A 23,120-nucleotide genomic window follows, 5' to 3' on the forward strand; every position below is an offset into this window, starting at 1 on the left:
ATACATATTTCCACAGCCATGCATGTCTGACACATATCAGCTAAAGATAAAAGGAAAGGAGGAGAATGCATCATCCAAATTCTGTTCTGCTAAAAAGTGGGAACTACTAGGGCAGCTGGGCTGTGAAGTACTTTTTTCAGTCAAATAGGTCGTGTTCAAAAGTTTGATCCAAAATAAGTCATTACAGCATGGTCTAGACAACTTTTAAGAAATTGGTTCTCAAAATAATGAAGAGAAGGAAAGCTGGTATAGCTAAAGAAGAAGATGGGGGTTCGAGGATAGCCTTCCTTTGAGAAGATAGAAGAAATTTGAACATGTATAAGCTTAGAGGACAACCATTGTCAAGCAGGAGGCTAAAGAGGCAGGGTAAGGGAGAACAAAAGGTAGAGCAGGATTCCCAGAGGTGGGTCAAAAAGTCATCAAATGCTCAAGAAAATGGGATCTTCAGTATGAAATCCTTAATGACACAAAATAATCACAAGCTACTCACTTAAATAATTTAGAACAAAGTACAAATGAAATGTTAATGGGTTTTGTTACAGTGTGGCAGTGTTCATTATCACTTCCAATGAACCGTTGGTAAAATCTAGCCCTGCATAAAACACTAAATTTTAGAGTAAAAATACTAATGAATAATTTGAAAATATATGGTAAAAATTTCCTATTTTATTGGGGCATCTGGGTGGCCCAGTGGGTTAAGCATCTGACACTTGTTTTTGGCTCGGGTCGTGATCTCACAGTTCGTGAGTTCGAGCCCCACATCAGGCTCTGCACTATCAGCTTGGAATTCTCTCTCTTTTCCTCTCTCTCTCTGCCTCTCCCCTTCTCACTCACTCTTTCAAAATAAATAAAGTTTAAAAACATTTCCTGTTTTATTTTGAAGTAATATTCAAATAATGTTTTCTCTTTTTTTTCCCCCAGATTGGACTCCTTCTTATCCTGAGCCAGTGTACATCCCAACAGGTCTAGAGATAGAACCCCTTTATCCAAACTACAAGGAAGATACTGTAGTTTATCTAGCTGAAGATGGTGGGTACATAATAAAACATGTTGCTATAAAATATAATTTGGTATCTATATTCATCTCTTAATTATATTTGTTTTGCTGTTTATAATGGAAACTGCAGAATACCATGAAGTCTCTGTCACCATCAAGATGTTTTGTTACAGATTGATTCAAGTGTGGATTTAGTGTTAATTATATTCTTGAAGGTGTACTGCAGTTTATGCAAAGTTGCTTTAAAAAAAAAACATAATGCCCACTAGAATGGAGAGTTATATTTAAAAGGAATTATGTTCACATCACCTTTCAAAGAGAAATCCAGTAGAGTATTCTGCAACTATTGTTGCCTCTCTATTGATAGCTCATGTTCGTGAAATCTTTCAGATGACTTTATTTTCATTTCATGCCAATTTGATGCATTTCTTGAGATTGCATCTTTAAAAGGGGAAAATACCCCACACTGCAAATAACATCTAAGATTATACCTCAGGAAAAGTGTTCTGAACAGTCAAGATCAATATTTGTACTTTGAGAACTCTATTAATGCAAAATCTCATATCTGCTTTACAATAGTATGCTAATAACAAAACATAGATGTCTCAGCCTATATGCCAAACTGTGTTGCTCCTAAAGCACCAGGTAAGGAAGTATGGGATTCCTGCACAGTTTCACCATCCAAGTTCTATATCTTAGAGCATATATTAGAGATAACTTCAGGAAGCATATGTATTTTATTTAAAGGGCTGGCAAAACAAAAATGTACAAGGATTGTTTCCTATACAGTAAGCAATTCTATAAATCATATACTCACATATTTTTTAAGAACCAGAGTAAAGACAAGCATCTCTGATTTTTTTTTAATTTCAAATATTTACATGGCTAACCTGCCTTAGAACTTCCACACATAACTTAAATGTGATCTGATAAAATATTAAAATAGTTGAGGTGAGTCAATCAGGGTCTTGTCAGGAACTGAATAGCATACTGGGAGTAATTTAAGAAAGTTTAATGAAAGTATAACTTACCAAAGTGTGGATAGACTTAAGAGAGACTCACAAGGGATGGTAAAGCAACATAAAACTGTCAAGAGAGCAAAATCATTGTGTGTCCTAGGCCTGAAAGAGTAAGAGGACAAAATGGTTTTCAGATCTGTAGCTATAGGAAAGAGAAATCTCCAAACAACAAGGTGCATAGAATTCTGGGTTCATGTTTTTTTTTCTTCTAAAAATTTTTTCTTTAAAATGTTCCATCGTCTTGTGACATCTTTTGTCTTAAATAAAAAGTTAGCCATAATTTTTATCATTGTTCCCTACATATATATAATGTGTCTTTTTCTCTCTGGCTGTTTTCAGCAATTTGACTATGATCTGCTTAGATTTGGATACCATTATATTTGGATACCTGCTTGAAGTTTGCTGGACTTCTTTGATCCATAGGTTAATAGAGTTGGATTTTTTTTTCAAATTTGACAACTTTTCATCCATTATTTATTCACATATTTTTTCTGTATTCTTTCTCTTCTGTCCTTTGGAATGCCAATTACACATATGTTGGATTTCTAGCTATGTTCCACATGTCACTGGATCTTTTTTTTTTTTCTTCTCTGTCCTTGAGTCTGGATAATTGTATTTATCTGTTTTTAAATTTACTGCATCTGTCTTTTGCAGTATTCAATTTTTCTTAAGCCTCAGGAAAAGTGTTCTTAACAGTCAAGATCGATATTTGTACTTTGAGAACTCTAGTAATGCAAAATCTCATATCTGATTTACGATAGTATGCTAATAACAAAACATCTTTCTTAAACCCATCTAATAAATCATTAACTTCAGTTATTGTAATTTTTATTTCTAGCCTTTTCATTTGGTTCTTTTTTTGTAGTTTTTCAGGGTTTTTTTGAGATTACTTGATCTGTTTGTTCGTTATCTCTATCTTTTCCTGTAAGTCTTTAGATATATATTCAGAGTCATCTGTTAATCCCAACATCTCAGTTATCTTGGGGTTTGTTGAAAATTGTGTGCGTGTGTGTGTGACCATGGGTCACATTTTTCCTGCTTTTCTTCATGTTTCATATTTTTTCCTAATCATATGCAGGACGTTGTGAAAATATGTTTTAGAAGTCTGTATTATGTTCTTTTTAAAAATTATGCCACAGTTTGTTCTGGTAGGCAGCTAAATTGTTGGCATATCATTTTGCTTCTTTCAGACTTGGTTTTATTTTTTTATAAGGGCAGACTTTTGTAAGGGCAAAATTTTTATTTTGTCTTAGTCCTTCAGTTAGTCCTAGGTCTTGGTCTTTACCCTTGGATGTGGTACGTATGCCTAGTATGCTCCCTTTCTTGAATCATGAAAGAATGCTTGAGATGCTCCATAAAGTCTTTCCATTCCGGATAGGTTAGAATTACAGTATATTCTAGAATTGCATATCTCAGCGCCACAGTAACATTTTCCTATCTTACTCAGTCTTATCTTATGCTTATACAGCCAAGCCCTCAGCCATGAAGGGAACCACCAGGGAACCACCATGTAGACTTTTGAGGCCCTCCATCTATGGTAGCTTTCATCTCTCTGGTGTCCTGTCTCATAAATTTCCGTAGCCCCAAGCAACTGTCTTGCCTCCTCAGCTCAGCAAGACTGTTAGAGTATTCTTAAGTGCCACCTTCTTAGGATGTAGTCAGAAAGTATTCCCAGGAAGAAAGCCAGGGTTAAACATGGGCATACTTCATGTATTTATCTTCTTTCAACTATTATTATAGTTCTAGTCTGTGTTTTATCCAAATATATGGAAACAGCCCATATTTTTTTATCCAGCTTTATAGTTATTTATAGTGAATGGGAAAGTTCAGGACCAATTACTTCATAAAAATTAGAAGTAGGATAAATACTTTTAATGTGACAAATACATGAATTTATTTTAGGCATTGCTTTTCTAGTCTGAAAATTCTTAGACTTTCTTACTTCAACAAATCTGTATGTTAGTGTCAAATTACTTTAAAATTTTAAATCCTTAGTGACACTTCAGTTATACTGTGGCTCCAAACTCTGTGCAGAATAATCTGTGTACTTTAGACATGGCTTGATACCTTTATGGTCTTCTTCTGTCATCAGCTTACAAGGAGCCCTGTTTTGTGTATTCCCGAGTAGGGGGCAACCGAACACCCCTGAAGCAACCTGTGGATAACTATGACAATACTTTGATGTTTGAAGCAAGGTTTGAGAGTGGAAATCTACAGAAGGTAGTCAAAGTGTAGGTTTTAATTATTTTTATTTGAGGAGCTGGACCTTCAACTATTTATTATTTTCTGTATTAGGTACGTTAAAGTTTTAGTATTCATTAACGAACTGTAATTCCTTGAAGTATAGATGCCAATTAGAGATTGTGAAGGGGGTATGAAAGGTTCAAATTCTGGATTCAAATACTATGAACTTTAGCAGATTTCTGTACTGTACATTTTTAATATGCCAGTATGAACTGTCAGACAGACACTCACACACATAAACTCACACTGCTTCTCAAATTTTTTACTGGAATAGTGTTTGAGATGAGTGTTCTATAAAATATGTTTGGGAACATGCATGCTATCCAAGAGCATTCTTTAAGAGAATTTTTACTATGAAAATATTTAAATACAGAGAATAATACAGTTCTCTATTAATCATCATACACCCATGACCTAGATTCAACAGCTCTGGTTTTGCATCCTTTATTTCACCTATTTCTCAATCACTATTTATAACACATACACACACACAGTAAGTACATAGTCCTGATAGAAGAGAAGGTTACTTGGCAAAGAAAAGTCACAAATAACCCAGCAAGATTTTGTGTGTGTGTGTGTGTGTGTGTGTGTGTGTAAAACAAATGTGCCAGTAAAATTTTTACCTTTATTTAAGTATCCTTAGTGATTAAGTACGAGGGATGCAAATAGTTACCAAAAACAGTCCTTAAAGAGTTTTCAAATTTTTTAATGTATGTGGTTGTATTAATTATATGTTTTAAACTTTTCCCAATGATAGTATTTCAGATCTCTAGAGTTTGAATCTAATAGAAAAAGGAATATATATCTGAAGTAAAAAAAAAAAAAAAAAAGAAACAGTGGACTCTAAGTTTTAAGAGCTCTTTAATCATTTCTTTTATAGGAAATGTAATCGGGGTAAAATACAGAATTTTTTTATCAAATGCCCATTTTAATGTGCTCTCTTGAATTACAAAGAAATAAAAAGGCTTTAGAGAATTAGCACAGAAGCAATTTCATATCCAGTAAGAACATTTCAAAACTTTTATCTTTTACAATTACTTGCTGTTGGATGCTGCCTAAATAGTTTCAGGAAAAAAGGCTCTCAGTGAATAGGTAAAAGTAAAATAATTTTCCTTATGTAATTTAAATTTGAATGTCATTTTTACATGTTTTTTTTTCCTTTTTGTGTATTAGGGCAGAATATGAATACCAGTTGACTGTGCGCCCTGACCTCTTCACAAATAAACACACCCAGTGGTACTATTTCCAAGTCACTAATACTCAAGCAGGAATCGTCTACCGATTCACTATAATCAATTTCACTAAGCCTGCTAGTCTTTACAATCGGGGTATGCGCCCACTGTTTTATTCTGAAAAAGAGGCCAAGGCTCATAATATTGGCTGGCAGAGAATAGGAGACCAAATCAAATATTATAGGAACAACCAGGGACAAGAGGGGCGCCATTATTTCTCTCTTACATGGACATTTCAATTTCCACACAACAAAGATACCTGCTACTTTGCTCACTGCTATCCATATACTTACACCAACCTGCAAGAATACTTGTCTAGTATCAATAATGACTCAGTACGGTCAAAGTTTTGTAAAATACGTGTCCTGTGCCACACAATTGCTAGAAACATGGTGTATGTTTTAACGATCACTACTCCTTTGAAGAATGCTGACTCAAGAAAGCGAAAGGCTGTGATTTTGACTGCAAGGGTACATGCAGGGGAAACCAACAGCTCTTGGATCATGAAAGGCTTCCTAGATTATATTTTAGGAGACTCAAGTGATGCACAGTTGCTTCGGGACACTTTCATCTTCAAGGTGGTACCTATGCTGAATCCAGATGGTGTGATAGTGGGAAATTATCGTTGTTCCTTAGCTGGACAAGATTTAAACCGTAACTATACATCTGTCCTAAAGGAATCATTTCCTTCTGTTTGGTATACCCGGAACATGATCCGTAGGTAAGATAAGCCTCAAATTACCTCTCTGCTTATTTAGTAAACTTGGAAGTGAGAATTTGGTTACCACAATCCCATTCATTTTACCCTAGCTTCTTAAGATAGTTTAACTAATCGTTTAACTATAGCTACTTAATTTTTTCTCCACTCTTGCCACTCTTCTTTCTGGCATTATGCCACTGGATTCACTATCCTTTTCTTAAATAATGAATAAATTTCTAGAACATTTTAGTGGCTTTGTGAAACTAATAGTTAAATTTGCATATCCCAAATCTGGTTTCTTGCTAAAGGTAGCACTGATGTTTACTTCAGGATGCCTGAATCTCTTACGTGTGAAAATTAGTTATATGTCATAGGGCCTCCTGGCACTATATTGTTCATACATTGCTCTTTGATGAGCCTTTTTTTTATTAAGTATTTTAATTCTAGTATAGTTAACATATAATATTATATTAGTTTAGGTGTACAATATAGTCGTTCAACATTTCTATACATTACTCGGTGCTCATCATGATAAGTGTACTCTTTTGACTATCAGGTTGCATAGTTATTGCAATTTTGATGAATAATAGTGTTTATTTCCCCCGGAAAAGAAATGAACAGCTTTAAATTTTCCAAAGAATCCAGAGCAGCAAATGCACATAATATTTAAATTTTTGTTGAATGGGTGAATTCTTTAATAGATTCAGTTAATAACAATCAGGAATAGGCATGTGCTAGAGCAGAAAGATTTACTGGAGTCAGAGAACCCCATTCCAAGTCCAAAGGCTCTTGACTTTTTTGGTTAAGAGTGTGGAGTGGAGTTACAATATCAGATTGGAATCCTGGAATGCCATTTGCTGTGTGGCCTTGAGCAATTTAAAAACAAATCTAAAGCTTGGTTTTCTCATCTATAAAGTATATAGATGTGGTAATAATAATACTTACTTCATAGGCAGGAGGATTAAATGAGAGTGTTATTTAAAAAGTGCCCAGATGGGGAGCCTGGGTGGCTCAGTCGGTTAAGCATCTGACTTCGGCTCGGGTCATGATCTCACGGTCTGTGAGTTCAAGCCACGCATGGGGCTCTGTGCTGACAGCTTGGAGCCTGGAGCCTGCTTCAGATTCTGTGTCTCCCTCTCTGCCCCTCCCCTGTTCATGCTCAATTAAACATTTAAAAAAATTATAAAAAGTACCCAGAATAAAATACAGAACATTGAAAGATCTAAGTGTTTTCAGTGTTAGCTCAAATATAAAAAGAAAAAATTGATAATGAATCAGATATAGATGTAAAAACTCTTGGTAAACTATTCAGGATTATTCAAATATTTACAATAATAAGTACATTACGGAGACTGTTTATATCCTTATCCCACTTTGCTAGGGCCCCTAGTGCAAGTACAAGAACCCTGTTTCAAAGCTGAGGATGTCAAGGGTACCTCCAGTCCATCAGAACTGCTGACAGGCTTAGGATGGCCCCAGTTATCTCAGTTCAGCATCAGCTTTCACTTCCGTGTTAATCCTTTTATCTGCTTAGGCACAAAGGTGCAGATCCCCACCAAAAGGACTCAAAACTCTGTTTTCATATCCCTCACAGATGTGGTCTCCAGGATTCCCTGTAGTTATCTGAGAAATATTAAGTGATTAAAAAAATAATAACCTATGACGTCCTTTTTCCCCTGGGGATAACAAACAATAAAAAGAGAGCTAAGTAATGTGATGACCCTGATTGGATTCTGGGACAGAAAAGACATTCGTGGCAAAACCAGTGAAATCCAAATAAGGTTGGGAGTGTAGTTACTAGTAGTATACCAATGTTGGTTTCTTCATTTTGAACACTGTACCATGGTTAAATAATTTGTTAACGGGGGAAACTGGGTGAGGAGTACATGGAAACACTACTATTTTTGCAAATTTGGGGTAATCTAAAATTATTCTAGAATTTTTTTAAAAAAATCATAAGAAAGGATGCTGATTAGAATATCTATAGTGTCTGCTTAGTGCTCTTTGACATAAAGGGTCCCCGGTCCAACACAAGATGGATTATAGGCCAAGGCCCTTTGGCTTGTCTCTGTAGAAAATACTTTAAATGTCTTAGTTCTTCTCAGGTTGCCTTGTAAGAAGGTTAAGGCAGGAATCTACTCAGTAAGTTTCAGAAAGACTTCCAAGAAGGAAAACTACCTCAACGCAATTGATCATAGGCAGGTAAGTAGAATAAGAAGTCACATATGTGTGGGAAGGCAAGCAGCTATAAATATATCTAAGATTTAGTATAGTTAAAGAATATGAGAATAAGAGAAAGTAGTTTTAGTATACGTTACTTAGAATGTCTTAACCTGTGGGTAAGAAAAAAGATCCAAGATGTTTCTCAAGTGATTTAAATTCATGTAAAATTTAGAGAGACCCTTCAGAAGTAATGATATATCTTTGAGAATGAGTTAGAAGTTTGTTTTAACTTACATATAAGAAACTGAAAGGTCATTGAAACTGGGGAAATGTTTATTTCAAAATGTTTAGTGTATTTCATATTTAAGGCCCTAACTTGATATTCTTGTTTTATTATCTACTTTGTTATCTAAAAACTTGTAATGATCATTTAGTGACTTTCTGTCAGTCTTCCATTTTTCATTAGAATTTATTGGGCACCAAATGAGAAAAGGGCAACCAATTAATACATGTAACAGACTTTACTTTGGGATTTCACTATAGTTTAAAGGAGTATTGTTGCTAATATAAGCTATGTTTTGATTTTAGGTTTTAATATTTTTGTTATAAAAGTAATATATTTCATATTACTATAAGTCCCATTCATTACTAACATTTTGGTACTTACCCTTCCAGATATAATAGTATATGTGATTTTGGTTACTTAAGCGATAGAACACTATATAAAGTTTAGAAATATGGGGGAGAGGAGGCAAAAAATGCCCATCATCCTACCATCTTAACACCACTTTTTTTTTAACCTTCTTAATGCCTCTTCATTAGTTATTTTCATCAGTTTGGAGGGGGCTTATTTTTTTATAGCTTTAATACTCATTGAATGGCAAGTTTTACAAGCCAAGGATTGTGCTCCTAAGAAATGTGTAGTAATTCGTTAAAAATTTACCAGAAAAAAAATTCAAACTTTAGTGCCATTTTTCTCAAAATGATATTTACCATTTTTTTAATGTTTGTATTTATTTTTGAGACAGAGAGAGACAGAGCGTGAGCAAGGGAGGGGCAGAGAGAGAGGGAGACACAGAATCCAAAGCAGGCTCCAGGCTCTGAGCTGTCAGCACAGAGTCCAATGCAGGGCTCGAACTCACGGACTGCAAGATCATGACCTGAGCTGAAGTCAGATGCTCAACCGACTGAACCACCCAGGCGCCCCAGATATTTACCATTTTAATCAAGGGTTGTGTAATAATTGGCTTCAGCACCAAGTTGTCTGGTACTCGGTTTTTAACAAATATTTGGGTACTTGTGTACATAGCACTGTTCTAGATGATTTGAAGCATTTCTTACCCATAAGGAGATTAAATATCAAAAATATAAAAAATTTCCAAGGCAAGTGTCAAGTAAATGGTACCAATATTATGTGCTACAGGAATTCAAAAAAAAGAAAAATCTATGACCCTAATTAGGAAGTGAGACATGAAGTCAGCCTTGAGGGTCAGTATTTGCACATACAGAGATGAAGAAAGATGTTCTAGTCAGAAAGAATCTCTGTGAAAGCTAATGGGCAAAGCTAGGAGTGAGCTGTTTTCTGTGTGCAAGGGAAAACCAGAATAATAAAGCAGAGGGATCCTGTTGGAGAGTCTTGGGTGGAAGGTAAATTTTATCCTTATAATGGAAGGTAAACATTCACATTTTATATATGTATATAGTTAATAGGAAATTATTAGAGATGTTTTAAAATTGTCAATAATGTGCAGTATGGATAAGAGAAAGAAGTCGAAAGCAAGGATATAAGAAATTCTGTTTATTTGGATATTAGACTTGTAAATCCATAGTTCCACCCAGAGAAGAAAAATGCAGAGGTGAAATTTAGTAACTTTGTTCTTTTTTTTTCCTTGGTAGATTAATGGAGAAACGAGAGGTTATTTTATATTGTGACCTTCATGGCCACAGTAGGAAAGAGAACATCTTCATGTATGGTTGTGACGGTAGTGATAGATGTAAAGCATTATACTTACAACAACAAATCTTTCCACTTATGCTGAGCAAAAATTGTCCAGATAAAGTAAGTACCATTTAAGATTTTTTTTTAAGATTATTTTTCTTTTTTAACCTTTATTTATTTTTGAGATAGAGAGAGACAGCATGAATGGGGAGGGTCAGAGAGAGGGAGACATAGAATCTGAAACGGGCTCCAGGCTGTGAGTTGTCAGCACAGAGCCCGACACGGGGCTCAAACTCACGGACCATGAGATCATGACCTGAGCCAAAGTCGGCCACTTAACCTACTGAGCCACCCAGGTACCCCCCATTTAAGATTTTTAACTTTTCTTTTATTACATGTTGCTCATGTGAGACTGCAGAATAGATCATCTCAGTAAACTGCTTTTTTACTTATTTTGCCTGGTTTATACAATTGACCATAAAAAAGCAACTGTGGGGAATGTTTAATTTGAAATGTGAAGGAAAAAATGTGCCTTATCCTTCCACCTTAATGGTAAAAGTCTAGTTTCCTCATAAGGTCGGGAACAAGGCCGGGAAAGCCAGCCTTAACCCCTTCAATTCAGCCTTATACTGGAGGTTCTAAGTGCTGAAAGGCAAGAGAGAAATAAAAGGCAGACACTTTGGAAAGGAACAAGTAATAAAGAGGACACAGTTGTCTTCATAGAAAATCCGAAGCAGTCCACAAAAAAAGTCCTCGAATAAGTGAGTTCAGCAATGTCCTACATGACAAGGTCCACCCACAAAAACCAGTTACATTTCTATAGACTCACACCAGACACTTGGAAACCACAACTGAAAATGGTATCATTTACTGTAGCTTCAGAATAAATTAAATACTTGTGACTGTAAAGGAATGATACAAGGGAGAATTTTAGAGGTGATGGAATTGACCTATATCCTGACTGTAGTAGTGCTTGCACAGATCTCTACATGTGTTTAACTCGGAATGGAACACAAGTCACTTTTATCACAAATAAAAAATAAAATTACGAAAACTTTTTTTTTGTACTAAAACATTTTATAGATATAACAGTCTTTTAGGACAGCTTTCCAGTGATCGATCTTGTGAAAATAAAGCATCCTTATCTATTCAAAAAATCTACATTAATCAGGGACACTTCGGTGGTTCGTCAGTTGAGCCTCTGACTTGGGATCAGGTCATGGTCTCGTGACTTGTGGGTTTGAGCCCCACATCGGGCTCTGTGCTCACAGCTCAGAGCCTGGAGCTTGCTTTGGATTCTCCCCCTCCCCACCCCCCCATCTCTGCCCCTCCCCTTGCTCACACTCTTGGCTCTCTCAAAAATAAACATTAAAAAAATTTTTTTAATCTACATTAATCTTTATTTCTAAACATATTTAAGCCCTTTCCTATAAGTTTTTTAAAGTATAAGATCTTATCCCAACAGTATCAAGAAATAATCAATAGGTTTTGAAGGTATATGTTTTATATAGATTAAAAGTAAAATTTATTACCAGCATTCAAATCTGTAGTTCTCAGAAATGTAAATATGTCATCCTTAGGAAATAAAAGCCCGTGAAACTTTAGAGAGAATTACTGCTTTTGCACTACTTCCTCCTTTTCAATCCTAGTTCTGAGAAAGACATTGTACTCAGAAAAACACATTTTTCTCATTTTTATCTGCTTATTTTTAGTTTTCATTCTCAGCTTGCAAGTTTAATGTTCAGAAGAGCAAAGAGGGAACAGGAAGGGTGGTAATGTGGAAAATGGGAATCAAGAACAGCTTCACCATGGAGGCTACTTTTTGTGGATCTACCCTGGGTAAGACCAAGTGTTCTCATTCATGGCTGTCAGAGCTTCAAACCAAAGAGACGTTTTTAACGTAAGATTAATAGTGTAGACAGTTTGATAGTGAGCACTTTCTTCCTACTTAGAAACATGCTGGTGTCCAATCAATTCTCTAAACAGGATGAATAAACAAACTACCACTATATGCATCTCCATCTCATCATTTTCCCTTTGTTTAGAAAAGGGAGTTTTAGCATATAGATAAAATACCTAATTGGTTATTTCATGAACTAATTTTTTATTGTTTTTGTTATGTTTTTAAGAAAGAGTCCTTATAGATGACTCCTGGTTGCAAGAAAAAGCAATGTTCATACTTAAAACATCAGGATAGACATGTCTTTAGTGGATTTGCTATCTGCAAGTCAAAATAGACTGGGTTTGTTGGGGGTTCCTTGGGGGGTCAATTTATATTTTAATGGAAGCACTTGTTTCCTTTAAAAATAAAAGTGTGTGGGGGCACCTGGGTGGCTCAGTCAGTTAAGCATCTGACTTTGGCTCAGGTCATGATCCTGTGTGAGTTCAAGTGAGTTCAAACCTTGCCTGCATCAGGCTCTGTGCTGACAGCTCAGAGCCTGGAGCCTGCTTCAGAATCTGTGTCCCTCCCCCTCTTGTGCTGTCTCTCTCTCAAAAATAAATATTTTTTAAAATGTTTTTAAAATTGTGCTCTGTAGTTACATTTAAGAAATCTTTTGGTTTACCCTTAGAATGTTCCATATTAAGATAATGGTTATGTTTTTAGAAAATTTATTGACTCAAAGGAAAGTGCTCGAAACCCACACATGTATTTCTGGTCTTTAAAGCACCTTGAAACTGATATAATGGTATCTATGATGATGAAAACATTAAAATATTTACCCAAGTTTTTCTCTAAGTGATTATGAGCATGTTTATAACTGATAACCAAGTATTCCATATGTTCTTATTAAATATTCTTCAGCCCTACAACATAGCCTACTATGTGTTAAGTCAGCTTTGATCCAGATGTGGAGAGGGAATGAAGGAAAGCAATAAGCTGTTAAATGACTTGCCCTGGAGAAGCAAATCCAAAGGACAGGAGATGGAATCTGACCAGAGGTTTTATTTATACTCTGTGAAAACACAGAACGTAAGCCTGCCTGTTAAGGACAAATGGTGGTTAAACTTATTGATGTTTTAGGTAATAAACGAGGTACTCATTTCAACACAAAAGACTTGGAGTCGATGGGGTATCATTTTTGTGATTCTCTTTTGGACTATTGTGACCCAGACCGAACCAAGGTAAGCAAAGTCCATTTGGTAATGCTTCAAACTCCACTTTATCAGATAACATAATCTAACTAAGGGCCTATAGCAGTGTTTTTCTTTTACTATCCCAACAGTGTTTGGGGTTTTTGGTACTTGATGTCCTCATAGTTGCTGTGCCAGGTATCTATAAATATTCAATTAGTTTAATTAGGAAATAAAGTTAATTTATAATTAATTTATCATTTTCCCCTAGTACTATCAGTGCCTGAAAGAATTGGAAGAGATGGAAAAACATATAAATTTGGAAAAAGTCCTTGAGGATTCAGATACTTCTCTGAAAGAAATTGCATTGGATCTAGAGTCTAGGTAAGTCAAGATAGTGGATGTAATATAACTTGTGTTTTACTATGTCCTTAATAATAACTGTAGGATATAAAATTATCAGTCTCAACTGAAAATCCCAACTATAGGTAGAGGAGAGAGGGAGAGAGAGACAGAGCGTGAGTGGGAGAGGGGCAGAAAGAGAGGGAGACACAGAATCCAAAGCAGGCTCAGGCTCTGAGCTGTCAGCACAGAGCCCGACGCAGGGCTTGAACTCACGAACCATGAGATCATGACCTGAGTGGAAGCCAGACGCTTAACCAACTGAGCCACCCAGGTGCCCCTGTAAACATAATTAGAACCATTTCTACCGTTCCAATAAGATAACAGTTTAAGGGGCGCCTGGGTGGCGCAGTCGGTTAAGCGTCCGACTTCAGCCAGGTCACGATCTCGCGGTCTGTGAGTTCAAGCCCCGCGTCGGGCTCTGGGCTGACGGCTCGGAGCCTGGAGCCTGTTTCCGATTCTGCGTCTCCCTCTCTCTCTGCCCCTCCCCCGTTCATGCTCTGTCTCTCTCTGTCCCAACAATAAATAAAAAACGTTGAAAAAAAATTAAAAAAAAAAAAAAAAAAAGATAACAGTTTAATAAAAATAACAGTTGAAATTTTAAAATGCCACCAAAATATTATTGTTTTAATATTTATAATATATAATTAATAAGTTACTTGTAAATATAAAATATAATTATAAATATAATTAAAATAATTATTATATCAAAGTTATTTTTTTTTGTAGTAGCCGAGGCTCTGACAGTTCAGAATCCAATGAGTCTCAGACTTACCTTCTCAAATTAACTTCTCAGGTATGATTGAAAATTTCTGCCTATGGTATGGATATACTAAATAGGTACTCTTCTCATTATGACTAATAATCAGGCAAAAAATGCTTGCAGTTGTGTAATTATTGTGTAACAGTAATTGTTATTTTCTGATTATGTAACATATCTTTAAATCCTAGAATTTTCTAACCTTAGGATTTTTAACACTCTTACTTTAAAGATCCAGAGAGATTACTTCTCAAAAGCCACTTGTTAACAACTTGTTAATACAAATTAACCACTTGTTAATGAGAGTTGGTACCATAACATACATCACATGCCTGCAAATCCAGTGTTCGTGTATTCATTTATTTAACAACTATATATTGAGCTTCAACTGTGTGCTGGGGATAGAGCAGTGAACAAAAAATGAGACAAAAATCCTTCTCTTTCATAGCTTATATTCTAGTAGGTGGAAATAAAAAATAATGATAAGTAAAATATATGATGTGCCTAATATGTGATAAGTGCCTAATATGTGATAAGTGCCTAAGGAGGAATATAGAGTGGGAGGAGGAGGAGAAGGAAGTTCAGGTGGTGTTATGGACTGCTTATGTCCCCACCAAATACTACACATGTTGAAACCCTAACCATCAATGTGATGGTGTTAGGAAGTGACTAAGACAAACTAAGACACTACTCTCTTAGTACCGAGTGTGGGGTGCTATTGTAACTAATACCTAAAAATGTGGAAGTGGCTTTGGAACTGGATAACTGGTAGAGTCTGGCACAGTTGTGAAGTGCATGTTAGAAAATGCTGATATTGCCATGAAGGGACTTCTCAAGATGATTCTGGTAAGGACTCAGAAAGAAAAAAGGGGAGCTGTAGAGCAAGTTCCCATCTTAAAGACACACAACTAATTGTGTATAGGACGTTGGTAGGAATCTGAATATTAAGGGTGATTTTCATGAGATCTCAGACAGAAACGAACGTGTTACTGACCAATAGAGAAAATTTAATCCTTACTATAAAATGGTAAAGGATTTGGCTGTATTGCGTTTGTGTTCTATAGCATTTCATGGAAGGTAGAACTTGTGAGTGATAAAATTGGAGATTTAGCTGAAAAAGTCTCTTTGTAAAGTGTTGAAGAGCAGCTTGATTCCTCCTGACTGCTTATAGTAAAAAACAAGTAGAGAGAAATGAAGAAGGAATTGTTAAGCGAAAAGGTACCAGAAGGTGAAGATTTAAAAAATTCTCAGCCTACCCATGTTACAAAACAATAGGAACGTGTGTTCAGAAAAGAAGAGTAAGAGTGTGGGGGATCAACTGTATGATAAGGAGATTAGTGTGGGTATGAACCACAGAACTAATCAACCACCCCATTAGGAAGACTGCCAGCTTGGACTGAAGGGGTTGGAGACAGGACAGAATGAAGGAAGGCTGTCAGACTGCTTGAATTTTACAGTATGGTACCATAGATCTATTTGTGAACATGCACTCTTCTTCAAGATAAGGGGGAAAAATGGCCTCAGAGGTAACTAAGAGATCATCAGGGCCACTACCACCTGGATTTCAACAGGATAAACAGCCTCTAACAGAGGCCATGAAGGCAAGCTGCCTCAAGCCATAACCTACATTGTGGGCAGTGCCCTAGCAGAGAGCCAGGCATTAGCAGCACTCTGCCAAGCCGTACGGGTGATGTTGCCACTCCAGTAGGTCCAGAAGGCAGTCCATTGAACCAGAGAGGATTATTCTTGAGCTTTAAGATCTTGTTGAATTTGCCTTGCTAGATTTTTCTATGTCCTTACTGGCAACCCAGCACTCCATCCTTTTCTGTTTCTCCCTTTGGGAATGTCTGTCCTATGTCTGTCCCATCACTGTATTTTGGAAACCTTTAACTTGTTGGAATGGAATGGGATGGAATGAATGTATTTTGCATGTGAGAAGGACCTGAATTTGGAGGGCTCAGGGACAGAATGCTATGTCTGTATAATTCTATCTTCCCCAAACTCATATGTTGAAATTATAATGCCCAATATGATGGTACTAGAAGGTGGGCCCTTTGGGAAGTGATTAGGTCATGGGGCAGAGCCCTCTGGATTAGTGCCTTATTAAAGAGCTCCAGAGAGATCCCTAGCCCCTTCTACCATATGAGGATACAAACGAGAAGTTGGCAGCTTAAAAGAGAGTGCTCACCTGACCATACTGGCACATTGACCTCAACCTTCCAGCCTGAAGAACTAGGAGGAATAAATTCCTGTTCTTTTTAGCCACATAGTCTGTGGTATTTTGTTATAGCATCTGAAATGGAGTAAGACGGATGTTGTATTAGTTTTCTATTGCTGAGCAACAAATTTCCCCAAGCACTTGCCCAAAACAACAGATACTTATTTTCATGCCATTTCCATGAGACAGGGACTCAGGAGTGGCTTCACTATGTGCTTCTGTTTGAGGTCTCTCAAAAGGCTGCAATGAAGGTGTTGGTCAGGTGGTCTCATCTGAAGACTTGACTGAGAAAAGATCCACTTTTAAGCTCACTTACATGATTGTTGACAAAATTCAAAAGGTGTTCTTCAAAAGCTGTTGGGCTGAAGACCTCAGTACTGCCCTTATTGGCTTTTAGCCTTTAGTATCATATCCAATAAGTCATTGCCAAATCCAGTGTTGTGAAGTTTTGTCCTGTTTTCTTCTAAGAGTGTTATCCTTTTGGGTCTTACATTTAGGTCCTTGATCTATTTTGAGTTAATTTTTGTATTTGGTATGAGGTAAAGACCCCATTCTTTTGCAAGTGGAGATACAATTTTCTGAGCACCATGTGTTGAAAAGACTGTCCTTCACCCATTGAATGGTCTTGACACCCCTGTCAAAAATCATTTGACTGTATGCAAGGATTTCTTTATTGGCTCTCTATTCTTTTTCTTTGGTCTATATGGCTATCTTTATGCCAATGCCACACTGTTTTGATTACTGTAGCTTTGTAGTAAATTTTGAAATCAAAGTATGAACCCTCCAATTTTGTTCCTTCCCCACCTCCCCTCCCCCCAGATTATTTTGCCTATTTGGGATCCTTTGAATATTAGGATGGATTTTTCTATTTCTGCAAAAAAAAAAAAAAGTCATTGGGATTTTGATAGGGATTGCATTGAATCCATAGATTGCTTTGGGTAATATTGATATTTTAATAATATTAGGACTTACATTTCATGAATAAGAGATATGCTTTCATGTACTTACGTCTTCTTTAATTCCTTTCAACAATGTTTTGTAGTCACTGTAGTTTTTTTGTACAAGAAGATGAAGTTTTCTTTCACCTTCTTGGTTAACTCCTAAGTATTTTATTCTTTTTGATGTTATTGTACATGGAATTGCTTTTGTAATTTCCTTTTCAAGTTGTTCTCTAATTGTGTATAAAAATGCAGTTGATTTTTATGTGGTGACTTTGTATCTTGCTGTTTTGCTGACTTTATTAGTTCAAACAGGTTTTTTGTGGACTCTTCAGAGTTTTTAAAATATAAGATCATATCATCTACAGAGATCATTTTACTTCTTTCCCATTTGGATACCTTCTATTTCATTTTTGTGCTTAGTTGCTGTGGCTATAATTTCCAGTATTGTGTTGAATAGAAGTGATGAAAACAGACATCCTTACTTGTTCCTGATCTTAAAGGAAATGCTTTCAGCATTTCACCATCAAACATGTCAGCTATAGTTTTTTTTTATTGTGTTGAGGTAGTTTCCTTCTGTGCCTTGTCTGTTGGGTTTTTTAATCATGAAAAGGTGTTGAATTTTGTCAGATGTCTTTTCTGCATCGAGATGTTCATGTGAGGTCTTTTCCTTTATTATGTTGATGTGGTGTTTTACGTTCATTAGTTTCTTATGTTTGAACCATCCTTACATTCTGATCAATTGGTTATGTTGAACCATCCTTACATTCCAGGAATAAATCCTATTTGGTCATTGTGTACAATCCTTTTAATATGCTGCTGATTTTTATTTGCTAGTATTTTGTTGAGGATTTTTTGCATTAATGTTCATAAGAGATGCTGCTCTATAAATTTTTTTGTTCTTGTAGTGTCTGTCTGGCTTTGGGTATCAGGATAATAATGCTGGCCTCATAGAATGAGTTAGGAAGTGTTCCCTACTCTTGAGTTTTTTAGAAAGGTTTGAGAAGTACTGATGTTAGTTCTTTAAATGTTTGGTAGAATTCTCCTGTGAAGCCATCACATCTACAGTTTGTGGTTGGGAGATTTTTTTTATTGCTGATTCGTTATCAGTTATAGGTCTGTTCGTATTTTCTATTTCTTTGTGATATAGTCTTGGTAGGTTTTGTGTTTCTAGGAATTTGTCCATTTTATCTATATTATCTAATTTGTTGCTATATAATTGTTAATAGTAAGTCTTAACAAGTAAGTAAGTCTTAATAAGTAAGATTTTATTTTTTTATTTTTTTTTTAAATTTTTTTTTCAACGTTTTTTATTTATTTTTGGGACAGAGAGAGACAGAGCATGAACGGGGGAGGGGCAGAGAGAGAGGGAGACACAGAATCGGAAACAGGCTCCAGGCTCCGAGCCATCAGCCCAGAGCCTGACGCGGGGCTCGAACTCACGGACCGCGAGATCGTGACCTGGCTGAAGTCGGACGCTCAACCGACTGAGCCACCCAGGCGCCCCTATAAGTAAGATTTTAAAAGCTAGCTGTCTTGCAGAGTATCTTCTCTGATCACAACAGGATGAAACTGTATTATTAACTGCTTTGTTTTTCTTTAAATGTATTGGAAAACAAAAAGTGCTCTTTAAAACCATTCTACAGTGATATGCTAGCTTTTATAATTGCCTGTGTTCAGATCTTTATTTCTCCCTACAGATTCAAGTTAGTTTCCAGTGTCTTTTCACCTTGTAGGACTCTCTTGAGCATTTCTTACAGGATGTGTCTAGTGGTCATGAACTCTTTCAGCTTTTGTTTATCTGGGAATGTCTTAATTTCTTCCTAACTTTTGAAGGACAATAATGCCACTTTTTAAAAGCACTTTGAATGTATTGGTTTATGGTCTTTTGGCCTCCAGTTTCTGATGAGAAATCTGCTAATAATCTTATTGAGGATTCTTCCATGTAACAATTTGCTTTTCTCTTGCTACTTTCAAGATTCTCTCTTTCTCTTAGAAAGATTAATTATAATGTGTTTCATTGCGGGTTTTTGAGTTCATCTTACTTGGAGCTCATTGAGCTTCTTGGATGTTTACATCATATCTTTCATCACATTTGGGAAGTTTCATCAAATTTTCATCCATTATTTCTTCACTCATTGGCACTTCTGGGTTGATGGCTTCTCTGGCTCTAAAGCTGGGATATGTAAGTAAAAACAAAACACAGGAATTACTCACTATTCTTCTGTCCTCTGCTCCTGAAGTCCCTCACCAGTCTACCTTCTTCTTTCTGCTTTTTAGGGCCTCTTATGCTTGTTTTGTGTAGAATACCCAAGATTTTCAGTTGTACTTAGTGGGAGGGATAGAAGAAGTACTTTATCTTCCTAGAAGTGGAAGTCTCAAGATAGCTTTATGTCCACATATATACTGTCTTTGGTGTGTTGATTAAATATTGATTTCAAGTATGATTCTTTTACTTAGCTAAAAAACAAGAAAAAACACTTGAAAACAAAGAAGGAAAGAAATTCTACCATAGCAAGTAATCAAAATACCAGAGAAGAACCAGAGGTATTCATTGACCTGGTTTTTAACAGTTTTTGAAAAATGGTTGTAAGAGAATGGCAAGTTGTTTCCTGTTACACTTTCTATCCCCAAATTTTTGCCCTGGGAAATGTTAGTGATTAAAACTTTGCTTATGTTATTTTCTGTTTATAAAAATATAAGAGAACCTTGACAGATGAGAAGTGGATTTTATTAATAGGTGCTATAAATTTCACTTTTACTTACTTTACTCTGAAAAGTATTTGAGGTATCTTACAAAGATACATCTAGGATAACTAGAAGAGATAAATTAAAATGAAGAAAAATTAAATGGCAATACAAGAGTGTAAGAATAGATGGTGCTGAGAGATTGACTTCTACCATAACAGCATGAGAAGCTCTGCAAATTCATTCACCTAACAAAAATTGGTGATATTAAAAACAAACAACACAACCATTGCCCTAAGGGCAGATAGCAAATGAAAAACATCTACTTGTGAAAATTTCCTAAAATTTGGTAAAAAGAAAACAGCAAGAGCTTTTGGCATTTGAAGCAAGATTCCTTCCTCCCCCTCCCAGTTCAGTGTCAGTGAGACTGAATCTCCACCCCAGACCAGCACAGCCAAGAACACAGAGCCCCCCTCTCTCCACTCACGCCAGCCAGAGGGCTGTCTTCCCAAAAGGGGCGGGGCATCAGTAGTTCTTATCCCGCCTCCAGCTACCTGTTGCTGGGGCTAAGTTCCGAGTGAGTGCAGCCAAGAGGTGGGGGCTCCCTTCTTCTACCCACGCTCCATTCAGGAGACAGAGATTCTGCCTGGGGTGCCACATTACCCAGAATATTTTGGCCCTAATCACCCTTACCTTAGCTTGTGAAATGGTGATATCACACTAGAGGCAAATAGAGAAGACCTGAGACTGCTGCCCTCTTTCCACGTACAGCTCAACTCCTAAAGTGGGTGTCACTGAGAGAAGAGTGCCATTGTCCCCACCCCCAGCTCCAGAGACAGGTCAGAAATTTTGCCTTTGGGGAGAATCAGACAAAAACAGTTTTTAAGAACTTTTTATTTTGAAATATGTATAGGAACTCTGCTGCATCCTTGACTTCTCCATTGTTAACATCTTGCATGTATCATGATACTATATCGACACCATAAAACTGATGTTGATCTAATCCACAGCGATTATCCAGATTTTATCAGGATGCACGCACTCATTTGTGTGTATTCCTCATAAATTTTTAATTCTAGTCTTTAAAGCACATTGTTATGTAATATCGCATATTTTTATATTGGTATCTGATTTCTTGTTTGTAAATTGTGCAATCTAAGCAATGTGAGTATGCTTGGGAGAGGGCCAAGATTATAAAAAAGTTTTTGGTAAACAAACTCTCTAATTGATCTCAATGTGTTAAGTCATTTGCAGAACCCAATAACCAAAGTAGATTTTGTTTGGGAGATTGTTTTTTTTATTGTTTTGTATGTAGATTTTGTCAGACACATATTTAATCTTCATAAACATCTCCACATAGTGGCTTTTCTCCTCTACCCAAGCTATATTTCAGGCAAAATATAGTAAATTCCTTTACATTAAAATATTTATGTATTTTCCCTTTGGTTGATTGGAGCTTCAAAATTGTTATGAAATCATAATCTGTATTTAATGTTGGATTTTCCAGATGGAAAACAATCATCATTTGGTTATTTGAAAAGCTGCATACATAAGTGCTCTTATAAGCTAATAGGAGTTCTTAGCCATTGATCTTGAAATTTATTGTAACAGTCTTTGGCAAAAAGAGTGAACAGTGTCATCTTATCTGAGTTTAATGCCTAAGGACAATCTAAATTCATGCTCTGAAGTATTTCTTAATTGTTTGTAAGATATCCATACATCCTGAAAACAATATTTGTAAGTTATTTTTAAAGTATTTTAGGTAACTATATTTCATACCTGGACATTCTCAATAATTGATTCAGAAGACTTAAGCAAAAACAAACAATTATAGATTACTGTGGTTAGAATTGGGAGATCATGTTCATAAGGAAGGACACTGGCCTGGTGATTTTCTATAGGATGAATGGAATAGTTTATAATGGCGTATAGCATCATTTCAACGAAGGGAAGAGGGCTAAAAATAACATGGAGTTCATCGAATCAAGTCTTGCCACAAGTGAATTTCTCTAGCCTAATTTCACATCTTGTCTCTCCAAATTCTGATTATATAGTATTGCTTTTAACTTTGTGTAATTTTTTCTAGAATATTTCCTTTCTCTCTGCCTTCAGCAATCAAGTTTTTATTTTTGTACTTTCCTCTCATTTTTATGATTCTATCAATTTTTTTTTGCTGCCAATTTTATCTACGAAAAAGGGGGATTTTAGTTTTTAACTACTCCATAGTCCACTTTTCATCATGAGTTGAAATGGATAACACGTTGGCAAAAAAATATTGATGTCCTCAGGTTTTTTTTCCCCTTTCTAATGCCCGTTCAGAAAGCTCTTTATAATATCCACATACCACAGATGCAGAAACAAAAGTTTGGAAACTTTTTAAACAAAAGTTTAAAGTGTTTTCACGGTTACATGATTTGTAGACTATTCAAGATTAGCTGTTACAATTCTATAGTGTTTTGTGTCTCATTTAGTGTACCTGGTCATTATTGGCAACTCCTTTTTCAAGGTAGAAAACAATATGTGTATGCTCTTCCTTACTATGGAATTCTACAAAATATTTTTCGTCTTTTTTATATAAGCACAGTTTTGTAATCAATTATACAGTTTCATACAATTTTATATATTTTCACTCATTTCATATTATCTTCCTACATCTTTATTTTTATTTAAATAAGTGAGACTATAACCATCCATTTTTTGTCTCTCATTGTAAATAAATTCTTATGAAGTGAAAAAGATTTTTAACTC

The 23,120-nt window shown here is 35.9% G+C and overlaps 1 protein-coding gene and 1 long non-coding RNA gene across 11 annotated transcripts in view; one reads left to right on the forward strand and one right to left on the reverse strand.

Annotated features, from left to right (window-relative positions):
• Positions 1 to 23,120, forward strand: part of AGBL3 (AGBL carboxypeptidase 3) — a 72,789-nt gene that overhangs the window by 19,970 nt on the left and 29,699 nt on the right. For 5 of the 10 annotated variants that reach the window (XM_049641885.1, XM_049641886.1, XM_049641884.1 and 2 more), the window contains 9 exons: positions 922 to 1,029; positions 4,109 to 4,247; positions 5,434 to 6,213; positions 10,252 to 10,414; positions 12,007 to 12,133; positions 13,317 to 13,417; positions 13,638 to 13,750; positions 14,498 to 14,564; positions 20,145 to 20,231. In XM_049641885.1, the coding sequence (XP_049497842.1) occupies positions 922 to 1,029; positions 4,109 to 4,247; positions 5,434 to 6,213; positions 10,252 to 10,414; positions 12,007 to 12,133; positions 13,317 to 13,417; positions 13,638 to 13,750; positions 14,498 to 14,564; positions 20,145 to 20,231 (1,685 nt within the window). The other 5 variants (XM_049641887.1, XM_049641890.1, XM_049641891.1 and 2 more) reach the window with 5 other exon arrangements.
• The window catches only part of LOC125930163 (uncharacterized), a 76,431-nt gene that overhangs the window by 5,323 nt on the left and 47,988 nt on the right, over positions 1 to 23,120 (reverse strand). Inside the window, exon 2 of the long non-coding RNA XR_007460095.1 lies at positions 16,717 to 19,860. This is a non-coding gene — a long non-coding RNA (uncharacterized LOC125930163). The remainder of the gene's footprint in view (positions 1 to 16,716; positions 19,861 to 23,120) is intronic.

This window comes from Panthera uncia, chromosome A2 (assembly GCF_023721935.1).
Source record: "Panthera uncia isolate 11264 chromosome A2, Puncia_PCG_1.0, whole genome shotgun sequence".
Lineage (NCBI taxonomy): Eukaryota > Metazoa > Chordata > Mammalia > Carnivora > Felidae > Panthera > Panthera uncia.